The 12,264-nt window shown below is 46.7% G+C and overlaps 1 protein-coding gene across 2 annotated transcripts in view; it reads right to left on the bottom strand.

Moving 5' to 3' along the window:
* The window catches only part of LOC142889338 (diacylglycerol kinase delta), a 63,598-nt gene that overhangs the window by 8,478 nt on the left and 42,856 nt on the right, over positions 1-12,264 (bottom strand). For both annotated transcript variants that reach the window (XM_076028005.1, XM_076028006.1), the window contains 14 exons: positions 9,901-10,060; positions 9,631-9,739; positions 9,314-9,453; positions 7,603-7,690; positions 6,986-7,077; positions 4,965-5,064; positions 3,810-3,875; positions 3,034-3,205; positions 2,759-2,857; positions 2,524-2,608; positions 2,302-2,409; positions 1,081-1,177; positions 880-987; positions 644-757 (listed from right to left, as the gene is read on the bottom strand). In XM_076028005.1, the coding sequence (XP_075884120.1) occupies positions 644-757; positions 880-987; positions 1,081-1,177; positions 2,302-2,409; positions 2,524-2,608; positions 2,759-2,857; positions 3,034-3,205; positions 3,810-3,875; positions 4,965-5,064; positions 6,986-7,077; positions 7,603-7,690; positions 9,314-9,453; positions 9,631-9,739; positions 9,901-10,060 (1,538 nt within the window). The remainder of the gene's footprint in view (positions 1-643; positions 758-879; positions 988-1,080; positions 1,178-2,301; positions 2,410-2,523; positions 2,609-2,758; positions 2,858-3,033; positions 3,206-3,809; positions 3,876-4,964; positions 5,065-6,985; positions 7,078-7,602; positions 7,691-9,313; positions 9,454-9,630; positions 9,740-9,900; positions 10,061-12,264) is intronic.

The raw sequence follows: 12,264 nt of genomic DNA on the forward strand, positions 1-12,264 counted from the left end.
AAACACAGCTAATCACACACACGCACACACACACGCACACACACACACGCGCGCACACACACACGCACACACACACACGCACACACACACACACACACACACACACACACACACACACACACACGCACACACACACACAGTCATCTGCTGCACCTGTGCAAATGCAACTGCGTGTGATCTGACAGTCAAACCTCAGCTGGAAGTGGGACAGGAACAAGTCTAGTCTGAAACAACAAGGCACCTGTGACTGACTGTGTGCTGAAAACTGGAGACAACATCCGCCTGCTTCACCTGCTGAATTCCATTAAAGCAACATAGTCAATTTTCTACCTTAAAACTGTAGTTGTGAAATGTGAGCCTGGTGTGGAACGATATCACTGTGGTTGCCTGCCCAGCACCTCTGTGCAGACCCGCTGGTTGCACAAGTTGAACCATAATGATTTCTAAAAACTATTAGTTGAAAATACAAATGTTAATGTGTAGAAAGCTACACGTTAACATCTGGTAGCCTCTGGTGTTAAGAAAACATTTTGCAAACACTATAGTTTAAACATCAGAAGTGAAGAAAAGAAAAAACTTGGAAATGTTTCCTTTAAAAGCGATGGATCTGGATGATACTGGCGTGAAGTGAAGGCATTTCTACCTGTGCGATGCGATGATGCTGCAGGTTGATCACCCTGGACACGGCCATCTGCATGCTCCCGAACACGGCAACCACCTCCAACTTCTTATCGTCAAAGGACGGAGCACCAAAGTTCTGAACGAGGAAGGTGGAAGCAGAGAATTTCTGTCAGTGTTTATACAAAATGAGTGTTTTCCACTCAGCCGGGTTTGATCTGGAAGCTGGAGATCTGGGCGGGTGTGGTCCAGAACACTCACATTGTCCTCCTTGGTGCCTCCCCAGAAGTTGATGCCGCCTGCGTAGCTGGGGATGTTGAGCACAGCCAAGCCCTGCAGACTGGGCAGAGACATGGGAACGCCATCGCACTGCAGACAGAGGAGGGGTTGGGGGAGGTTCACAATGTGTTTTCCATCGTAGCCCTTCCGAGCCTCGTCTGTCTGTTTGCGGTGGTGCTTCACCTCCAGCTGAACTCGCTGCTCCAGGTTCTTATAGGTCTTCTGCACCAGCTCCTTGGTCCCCAGCACTCCGTACCACATCATGTTCTTGGTGCGACTGCTGCGGGGGGAGACGGAGCGACAAAGCGGTCAAACTGTCGTTGAACGGGGCCTCGTGACGATGATGATCACTGTTCAGTACATTTCTGTGTAAACACGTAATTATGGCTGACTTACGGTTTGGTTGCTGCAGCAACGAGAGGTTTCAGTGTAATAAAAGGTAGAAGGTGCAAAGAGAGGGAAGAAAAACAACAAGTGCCTCTGAGTCGAGCCGACGCTAAAGAGCTTTTGTCAAAACTGGGTGATTTTTTTTTTTTTTTTTTTCCCCCATGAAGAGAAGAGCGGAGAGCGGCACTGCAGCAAGCAACCATGAAAAACCACCAACGCTCGTCTCATTCCTCAGGCTGTCTCAACCTCGCTTGACAAGCAAGGCTAATATTTGACTGTTCCGCACCTTCAGCAGCTTCACTGAGCATTTACACTTTGCTAAATTATCAAGTACAATGTCAGTGGCTGTGTTTCCGCGACAGTTTTTTTTTTTCTTTTCGCAAAAAATAAAAGCGATATTTCAAAAATTTCAGCAGAGCACAATTGCAATTCACAGGTGTTTTCATTGACTGCTCCATTGAGCATTTCCATTGAATCTCGCCGGATGACATTTTACGAGAATTATGTTTGCTTTTGCTTGTTTACACACGGAAATTTTTATACCTGCGCAAACAATATAACAACCATTCTGTCAAGAATGGTTGTTATATTGTTCTGTTTGATTATTTGTAAAAAAAAATCATCCAATCGTCCAATCATAACGCGCCATTTTCACTGGTCAGTGAACTGGTCACATGACGCCGTACGTCACGTCCGCTGACCGCTGTAAATGCGAAAAAAGTCTCTCCATGACACTTCTGCAATGTATCTCTACATGGATACGTCTGAAAAACCACCTCGCGAGAGCGTCAAAACCTTTAAGCCATATTGGAGAGGTTCTTCCAAGTCTAGCTGGGGGTTCAAATGCAACTGCAATTCTAGGGGTCGTGGAAACGCAGCTAGTGTTGCAACGGCTTAGTGAGATAAATACTACCAGGACAATAAAGCTGATTATAACTGAAGGATAAAGAACTAAAATGGCAAAATAGAATAGGAATAGGAATTAGTGTGTGTGTGTGTGTGTGTGTGTGTTCCTACCTGCATTTCTTGGGGTGCTCGTCCCTCTTGTTGTTGAACTCAAGGGAAATCTTGGCATCCAGGCCAATGCCAAAGTAGTTGTTCATCACACACTTCTCTGAACATTGCCTAGTGTTGGAAAAAAAAAAAAAGAAGAAGCAACAATTGAAACGGCTCTCGTCGCGATGTGCGGGAACATTTCTACACACAACGATTCAAAGGACCCAAACGTTGGAAACCTACACGGAGTCCTCGTTGAAGGTGATGGTGTGGAGGCTCTCGGACTTCTTCAGGACGATGGGGGAGGTGGGACTCAAGCTTCCCTGACCTGCGTGACGGCAACAGGGGTGACGGCTCTCTCAGTTAAAAGTGACGGGCAAACCTCTGGAGCAGTGCTTCAAAGAAGCAAGTCAACTTTAAATGGCTTGTGACAGGCTGCAGTGGTCAGGATATTTCCTGCTCTGCCAGGGAAACTCACGGGGCTCAGCGTCCTTCAGGTCCTCGCTGCTCTCCCTCTTGATGGATGAGGATGAGGACATTCTCTGGACCTGCGTGTGTCGGTTCTGCTCATCTACCACTGCAAAAGACAAAGCAAGCGAGAAAAAACAAAAGCAGACGGATGATTTTAGACGGATGATTTTAGTCGACGTGACTGCGCCAAATGATGAAGGCCGAGACCGAGAGAGAAAGAAAAAAAATGATTTGATTTACGATGTTTGATTTGTCAGTTGAGCTGACTGGACCTCTCCTCACCTTTCTCCGCCTGCTCGATGATCTGCCTCAGGGCTTTCTTCAGGCTGTTGGCCCTGAGCATCAGCTGCTCCTTGGACCGATAACTCTTCCCCTCCGGACCCGACTCTCCTCCACTCTCAGCGGGGCTGGAGCCGCCACTCTCCTGGCTGGGCACTGAACCAGCCGGCACCACCTGGTGTCGCGATACATACAAGGCACGCGCAGCCGTGTTGAGCGGAGATCGAGGAGATGGAGGAGATGAGCAAAAATCACTTTACCCTGTGTCTGTTTGCTCAGAGTGATACGACTTGTGTTGAAATGAGAAGCAGTTCAACCTCTTAGTCTTTTCTTTCTTTTGTGCACTCATTTGGCACTTTATAAATAAAATTGAGTGATTTTTTTTTCATACAAAAGAGTGTGATAAAATATGCAGACATCTAAAATCCACTCTTTGTGGCGTCACAAAGGGCACTTTTGACACCCCCTCCCCCAGGGTGAGGATCAATATCTTCATAGTGAGATCACAGCAGCAGCATTTAGTGAGCGAAAGAGGCCGATGGTGTTTCTGTTTCTGTGGCTTTGAAGGGGAACACTTCAGAAAAACAATTGTTGGTCAACTTGCTTTCTAACTAACCAATCACGCACCTCAAGTATGAAGCGGCCATTTATTAGACTGAACTGCTTTGAAAATGAACGAGTCCACAGGGATCAGGGCAGATATCCAATATGAAGTGAAAAAAGCTCTGCTGCTGCTCTGTGTTGGATGCAGATGAAGAGAACGAACAGGGAGACGTTACCTGGGCCTCTGCTTCCTCACTTAAGGCCTTGACGAGGGAATCCAGCTTCTCATTCAGCAGTGCACACTGGGAGGAAAGGTGGGGGGGGGGGGGGGGGGAGGACAGGGTGAGGATTCCTGGCGTTTGCATGGATCACAGCAGGAAATCTGGAGGACAAACTTCTGCAGCTTCTTGCATGAGTGTTCTTGTTTGCGCCCCAAAAATGTGTTTCAATCAACAACTTTTGCTGCAGAGATGTATGAGTGGCAGCACCTTAAGGTGCTTTTTTCTTCTAAGGGGGTGCGATTAAAATCATTTAGCATTTCTCATTTCTCTGGGCACCACACGGGCACCAAGAGAGACCAACGTCTCCACAGTGGATATTTTTTTTTAATATTTTTTCCGTTTCTCCTCCCGCGGATAAAAAAAGCCTCGCGAAGCAGCCACGCTGCCAACTCATCCATCTTGAGGAGCCTCCTACCGAGAGGTTTTCAGCTAAATGGAGTATTGCAGGAGCCAGTCCAAGTCCATTAGGGAGAAAGCGGTAGGGTAAGGGTTAAATTGTGACAAAAAGAACGATGGAAGTCTCGTCACAACTGGACGGACGTCGCTTCCTTTCCAAAAGGAAATGAGAAGAGAAGAGTGGACATTTTGCTTAGAACATGGGATTTATGGCCCTGGTTCACCGCCATATGAATGCTGCATACGAACCTTCACTTTAAAGTCCCTGCAACTCAGTGCTTGCTTGCTACAGCGGATGAAATTCATTTAAGAAATTCATTTCTTGGACCGAATTAGATTCGATGGAATTCATTTCTTAGGTTGAACCAATTTACGAAATGATTTATTATTCATCTTAAAAATCAATGTGTTGGTCGTGTATTTCAGTCATATTAGAGCCTTTCAGTACTGCCGTGTCATACAGCATCATGAACAAAGAAAGGCAGAAAACTGCAAGGAATTTAAAAAAAAAATAAAAATAAACCATTTTGATCGAACACACACACACACACACACACACACACACACACACACACACACACACACACACACACACACACACACACACACACACACACACACACACACACACACACACACACCTCCGCTGCCCACCAGCTACTGTTACACAAGCCGTTATGTAATGAATGCGATTACGGGCAGAAAACCTTTTACCTTCTTTGCCATGGCATCTGCCTCCTCCTTGTTCTCCGTCGCTCTCTCGTATGCCTTTCCCACCTCCGCCACAAACTCATTCACCGTCCCACACAGAAACCTGGCGGGGAGGCAGCACAGCATGAGGGTTGACATGGCGTCCGGTTAAAAAAAGGGCAACGCATTTCGTGGGTTTTTACGTTGTGGAGGCCATTGGATCTCGGTGCCCGAGGATTTTTAGACCCCACAAGGTCGCTGCCGCCCTGCCTGCAAGACTACGTGACCTCCACACAGTCACTGCTCAGCCGCAGCTGCTCAGCGCTGCTGGATGACTCAGCAGGGAGGATCCTCTTGGACCACGTTCTGGCATTTTGCAAATATTGGAACATGAATTCATTTATTTCTGTAGAAATATCCAACCGAGTACTAATTGTATGTGATGCATTAGCCACAAACTGCTGGTAAACTGGCAACTTCGCCAGGGCGTGACCCCGACCTTGACCGATGACAGCTGGAATGCTCTGGCAAAGCCCCCCCACCCCACCCCCCACCCCGTCCCTCAGTGCAGGAGAGGCAGTAATAGGAAATCGACGGATGCATCATATATCACAAAAGTCCGAACAGCTGGATGTAGAGGTAGGAAATAACGCATGAACTTAATTATGAGATATGGCAGCTTAGCTTCGAAAAAACACCCAGAATTTATGATCTAATTACACATTAAAATGACTCATTAGGCCCTCTGCAGAAGCAGAATGGAGGAGGTATCAATTAGATTTGTGCTTACAAACGCACAATAAAAGAGGGTAAACTAGAAAACTGCATCACTTTCCTGCCAGAGAAACATAAATTAAATTGACACCACGTTGAGTCATTTCAATTGACAGTGGATGACAATTATTTTCTTTATTATCAAGCATTATATGTTATTATACTATTAAGCAGCCACTACGACACCTTGTGAAAATATGCTCCTCCTTACGAGCAAAGCTTCACATACCAACACTGACTGGCTAGCGAGGCAGCCTGCATTTGTTGGTGAAGACAGAGACACCAAAGAGACCAAAATAAACGGTGTTGGTAGTGAGAAAAAGAAAAGCAGAAGTCATAAAAAAAAAAATCAAACAAAAATCTGAAGGTAGAAAAACACTGTGGATTTAACAGCAGCGGTGGGAGAAACAGAAATATTTTCAGAAATATCACAGTCACTATTTACAGCCAGGAGAATGAGTAGCCATCCATCCATCCATCCATCCTGTCCTGCACTCATGGTGGTGGAGCTGCTGGAGGCTCTCCCAGCTGTCTTGGAGCGAAGGCTGGGCAACACAGCCCAACATCCATCACAGAGCATCGTACAACGATACACAACTCACACTCACACCTACCTGGAGCTGCCAGGTGGCCCAATTGACTGACTGGGGGTCTCCAGGTCCAAAAAAGGCCCTGGGCCTGGAAACCCAACCCACTTACCGCCCTTAACAATCACCATTTCCATGATGAAACGTATTGATGACGATCTGAGCTTTCTTTATTCCACATTGCTAGATTGCTTTTGCATATTTTGAATCGTCTTTATCGCAGTCCTTTCAGGAGGACGCCTCCAAAGATGACAAATGTTTGTTAAGTTTTCTTGGAGGTGTTTTGTGTGCCTCCATTGCAACCGGCAGCATTTTAAAACCACATGCGGTGCAGCAGAGGAAAATGTTTCCTATCGACTCGTCCCAGGGGAGGGCAGCTAATGTACTGCTGCTCTGAAGATAACCCCTTAATACTGATTCATCGCTCATTTTCACTTACTGGCCCCTCCAAGAAAGTGTGTGTGTGTGTCTGTGTGTGTGTGTGTGTGTGTGTCCACCTCCGCAGTGGAGAGCCCAAAGCAAACAAAATCAATATCCATTGAGCAGACACTCTGGCTCTTTCTTCCATCATTTCAATTCTTTTCCTTCCTTCCACCTCATTTATTCCAGCGTGCCTTCCTATCCACCGCCCAGTTCTATCTTTCCCGTATTTTGTTTTATCGAAAGCACTTTAGTGGAACATACTTGGCAGAGGAAATGACATCACTGTGTTTGTCCGAGTCCAGGATCTTGGCGAGGTGGGAGGCCACGGAGTCCGCATACTGAGTGATGTGGACCTAAGAACAGACAAATGGACGTTGCTGAGACGTTCTGGTGAAAGATGTCCGGACGTGACATGACAAAGGAAGAGCACTTTTGAAAATGGGCCTCTCAGTGTTCTCTTCTTTTTCCTTTTTTTTTTTAGCTGTAGGACATGAATCAGAACAACACGCTCTGGAAATGAATCAGCTATGTATGTCTGCATGTGCTGTGCATTCAAAGTTTTAAAAAAAAACTGTTATTTTATGATGCCTAGTTTGAATTTAGGCTAAATTATCCACCAGCGGGTAATTTACCACAACTGTATACTGGAAGAGAAACTGGCTCTGGATGTGCAAAAGCCCTTTACAAACTACAGCGTGGACAACAAGGACCACAAATGTCTTTCTCAAAAGCGACACCTTCCCCACGCTTCCGTCAAAACCGGCCTCATACGGAGAGTCGGAGGAGATTTTCTGAAGCCATCTCACGAGACTTAGCCATGCACCGGGTGGGCCTAATCTCTGGAAACCATCTGTCACCAGCTACGATTCGTGATTTACCTGCAGAGGGGAATCGAGAGTGCTGTCCTCTTTCACGATGGCCGAGTGTTTCGACATGCTGGGCACCTCGTACGTCATCACGCTCCATCTGGAAGAGACGAGCCGGCCGACGCCGTGTAAATGTCAAGCAGCAGGAAATTAACTTCATCATCAGATAATCGGATCGACATGGAGGAGGGTGGGGTGGGGGTGGGGGGGCGGGGGCGGCTGTTTAATCTTTCTCCACGTGAGGTTTTCACTGCTGATAACAGCAGCTATATCAAACGCAACAAGCCCCCCCCAGGCCACTGACACTGCGAAATGCTTTGGATTGATGTATCAGCTCCACTGCTTTGAATGTGTCACTTCAAAAAAGGAGAAGTTTTACAATTACACACACGACCATAATAAGGAAGGTTTTTTTTTTTTTTTTTGAATCCATATAATGAAAGGAAAATGACAATAATCGAAATTAGTACTAGTGGGTGCATTAGTATGTGGTCCATGTGGTCACAGCAATGAGGAAGTGCAGGGAGGAGGTTTGAAAACAGTTGACTGTGTTCTGGGTTTGAGGTTGGCGAGATTTTAGAGATAACGGCAGCGTGATGCAGCTTCCGTGCCAAGGATTCGCTTCCCGGTGAACCGCGTGACTGTGAAAACGCTGCCTGCAGGCTGTTTCTTTTTTTTTTTTGACTGGAGTTCTGAGTGAACACATATAATATTGGAAACTCAACATTTTCACCCTAATAGAAATGTCTGTCCCAGAGGGAAATCACCAGCTGGTTAATTAATAATTACTGCTGGTCTGTTTTCAGGTCAGGAGTTGATGATTTCATTTTAATGCTCATTAGGACTCCCACCTGACGGTATAAATAGAGTGACAGAAAAATACCCCAAAGTGATGTTATCCAATTAACCTCGTCACTGACTCCCACATGCAACCCTTGAGAAATGCACCAGCCAAAGGAGGATCACATTTAGACACAGCGTTGATTAATATGCTCATCTGGGACTTCCTTCACCGGCTTTTATTTTAAGAAATCAGTCCGGGGACGACACATGACTCACAGTCGTGTTCAGCGCTAAAAAAAAGAGCTTCACTCTCGAGTTCATCTGAAGTTTAAAGACACGACGGGAGGGATGTACAAGCAGCCGGTGGAGGGGTCCACAGCAGCCCTGCCCCACCCCGACCACAGTGGCCTCACGGGACGTTTTCAACACTAGAGAGTATCGAGACGGAGACCAGACCAAGACTTTATACATCAAAGAAAAAATAACAACAAAACAGAAAAAGAAATGTCCAGTATCTCTTTTTCAATCCAAGTTTGCTTCCAAATCAAACAGCAGCGTCTCTTTTCAGCGAGGTGTCGTTTAATCATTTTCTTGAACATTTTGCTGCTTTGCCAACTATTTTAAAGCATTTCCAAAAAGCAACTTTGCTTCATAGAATAGAATACATTTACTAGGAAGAAGGGGGCAGGGTGTCACTCTGGGTGTCACCAACAGAGCGTCAAATGGCAGCAGATGGATTCTTTTCCGTTATTATCGCGTTATTACAGTGTTGGCTGAGTTTTGACTGGTTTTGATTAAAAATCCCCAGTCCGTCCAGTCCGAGACCGAGACCAAGACCAGACCCAGTAAAAACCCCTCCGAGGCCGAGACGTGACCCAGACCCTTCAAAAGTGGTCTGGAGACCAAGACCAGTCTCCAGTAGTACAACACAAGGCCTCACCGGTCCAGCATTTTAGTGGTGGCTCTCTCCAGCTTCTCCAGGATCTGCAGCAGCTGAGCGTCGTCGTCACACAGGCCTCCCCAGCCCAGGACTCGGGCCAGGTCGTTCCCAGTGCCCAGAGGCAGCACGCCCAGTTGGCACTGGCAGGGAGGCAACAGCACAACACAGCACAGATGGCGTGTAAAAGCGTGAGGACCCACTGACGCTGCGAGTCGAATCTATTCTTGCCTCCACGTTATGTTGGGAAAACTTTGAACAACTCCAGCGTTACATCACCACCACCACCACCACCAGCGCCTCCGCCTCCTCCTCCTCACCTGCTTGTGGAGGTTGAGTTTGTCCAGTTCTGAGAGCACCCAGCCCACGCTGCCGTCACCTCCGCACACTAGAATCCGAAACGTCACAAACTTTTGGAAGAGGCGAAGCCTGGGGGAGGAGGTGGAGGAGGAAGCCGAGCAACACAAGTTAATGGACGGCTGACTGGAGAGCAGGTTTAAAGGTCCTGGTGACCTCCACTCCTCCACTGCATGCATGTCTTTTTTTTTTTTGGTGCCAACGTTAAAAACACACAGAAACGAGCGCAGTACCCGAGCTGTGGGCCACCGTTCATCAGGTCAAAGACCTGGGCAGGGTTCAGGAGCTGCTTGAACTTGCGTAGAAACTTCACTCCCTGGTTGTCGCCGCTTTTGGAGTTGCACAGGACCAGCAGGGGACTGCTGCAGGAAGCTGAGGTGGCCTTCCAGAAGCCTGAAATCAAGTTGGTGAATCAATCAGTCGGGTTGAGGAATGGGAAAAGCTGACCCAGACTTACAAGCCAGGATGAGATTAATGTGATTAATTAATGTGATTAATCCTGGGTCGAGGAGAACTAAGCTCGTCTGAGAATGTTCTCAGCGGCCCAGGTTATCTCTGTCTTTGAGAGGCGAGTCGTAGGCAACTGGATTCGGTTTTCAACCCTCAGACAAACAGGCCGGCGTGTAAAGTAAACGGAATGTCGTAAATGAGATAAAGAGCCTGTCAGACGTGTTTGGAAAGAGAAAGTAAATCATTTAAAGTGAAGAGCAGAATCCTCCTTCCTCAACAGACCAGTCACATTCTTTACTACCATCCTAGCAGTAGTCAGGGGTAAAAGGATACACGTCACCATGCTAAGCCGTGTGGCACCACACACTTCACTTCACTACAGCCCCAACCAGTTGGGAGTTGCAGTGGGGGAAGTGTGAAAACCTGTTTTTCCAGGGAAAAGCATCAAGCGTCTACTCGTCTCCTGAGCTGCAGATGAGCTCGCAGTCGCTTCCTCTTTGACCAGCCTGACTCCTGGTTTTGCCAGGCTTCTCTGGCATCCGAACTATGAGAGGTTTACAAAAAAGCATATCCACACTGCACAAACCTCAGCTTAACAGCGGACCCATGCTCACTCATGTTGGTAAATATTGCCCATTAAGCTGTCTACCAATTGTTGAATGGAAAACTAAGTTCACTTGTACATGTAATACCAAGTTGTATTCACATTAACTGAGCCTTTAAGTTTTGGTACGCACTCTCTTGCTGTGTTAATATGCACGGAAGCCCTCAGCGGTCATGCATTCATACAGTGTTTTCCCAGGATAATTGTATTTACTTTGTTTTAACACGGCAAACACAGGAAATCAACTTGTCATCTCAGAAAAAAACAAAAAAAAAAACAATGAGGAAAAAAGTTTGTATGCATGACTGCTTTGGGATTCTGGAGCTTTGAAATGAGCAACGTTATGCTAAATTCGTGCATTGGGGCCAAGAAGACGAGTGGACTCTTCCAGAGACCACTGCTGTTTGTTCAGCAAAGGAGTGGTGCCCCTGCTGGACCTTCCAGGCCAAGGGCCGCCTCTTTGTCTGCAACCCGTTTCTCTTGTTAAGAAACAACTGGGCTGTGACTCTGAACTGGCCCTGGAACCGCCTCAGCAGCTTGGTACGAGCTGGATGTGAAATCTCAGTCATTCAGTTGTGGTGCAAAGGTGCCTCTTACTGACTACACTGGCAAAAGCCATGTTCCCATCCTAGATTTACTTCTGTCCTTTGCCGATGCTGCTGTTGCTCATTCAATATTTTTCTGTGCTTCTCCATCACCTTCACAGGCTGCAGATCCTGGATCAGTGACTGCAGCCACCGGCATCACCTGCTACACACACCACTGATCCTGATCCAAGGCCAATAACTTACACAGAATGCTGATATATTATTTACAATGTAATATCGTCTGTGATTGTACCCAACAGCCCTTACTAATATTATGCCACTGTTACCACTGGTCTTGCATTTTATATTGATGTTTTCAGTGTTCAGTGGATGACCCGCCATCCTTTAATCTGACAGTCTGGATCGCCTCTCGGTTTATGGCTTTTAAAGAACAGTTTTTCCTTTTCCATTCCCTCGAGAATTGTGCAAAACCTAAATATCGCAACATAAAAATAGTAAAGGAAACAGCTAAACTTGGAAAATACCTCTCTCTCCAATATGGCTAAAAGGTTTGACAGGTCTTCCGAGGTGGTTTTTTCAGATGCGTCCATATAGAGGAATATCACTAAAGGGTTTTTTCGCATTTACACGTCAGCGGACGTGACGTACGGGGTCACGTGACCAGTTCACTTCAAGTAGCTGCTCCAAAACACAAAAGGTTTTGTGCCACCATCCTCCTCAAGGTGGGGTATTACGAGAATTCCGGCTTATGCGCTTCACACCATTCAATGGAAACGCCTGCACATCGCAATCGGGCCTTGTCGAAATTTTAGAACTATCGCTTTTATTTTGTGGAAAACTGTCATGGAGACGCAGCTGCTGTCGCTTTAGTGCGCTTGTTGGCAACAACGGGCGGGGTCTGGACCTGCTCCGCATGTCAAGCGTCCCATTGTGATGTAGTGCTACACAAATAAATCTGAAGGGACTTTGTCTGAATTTCGACCGAGGCCTAAAGG

The sequence above is a fragment of the Nelusetta ayraudi genome, unplaced genomic scaffold, assembly GCF_046127955.1.
Source record: "Nelusetta ayraudi isolate G7.1 ecotype Tasmania unplaced genomic scaffold, CSIRO-AGI_Nayr_v1 ptg000022l, whole genome shotgun sequence".
NCBI classification, from domain to species: Eukaryota; Metazoa; Chordata; class Actinopteri; order Tetraodontiformes; family Monacanthidae; genus Nelusetta; species Nelusetta ayraudi.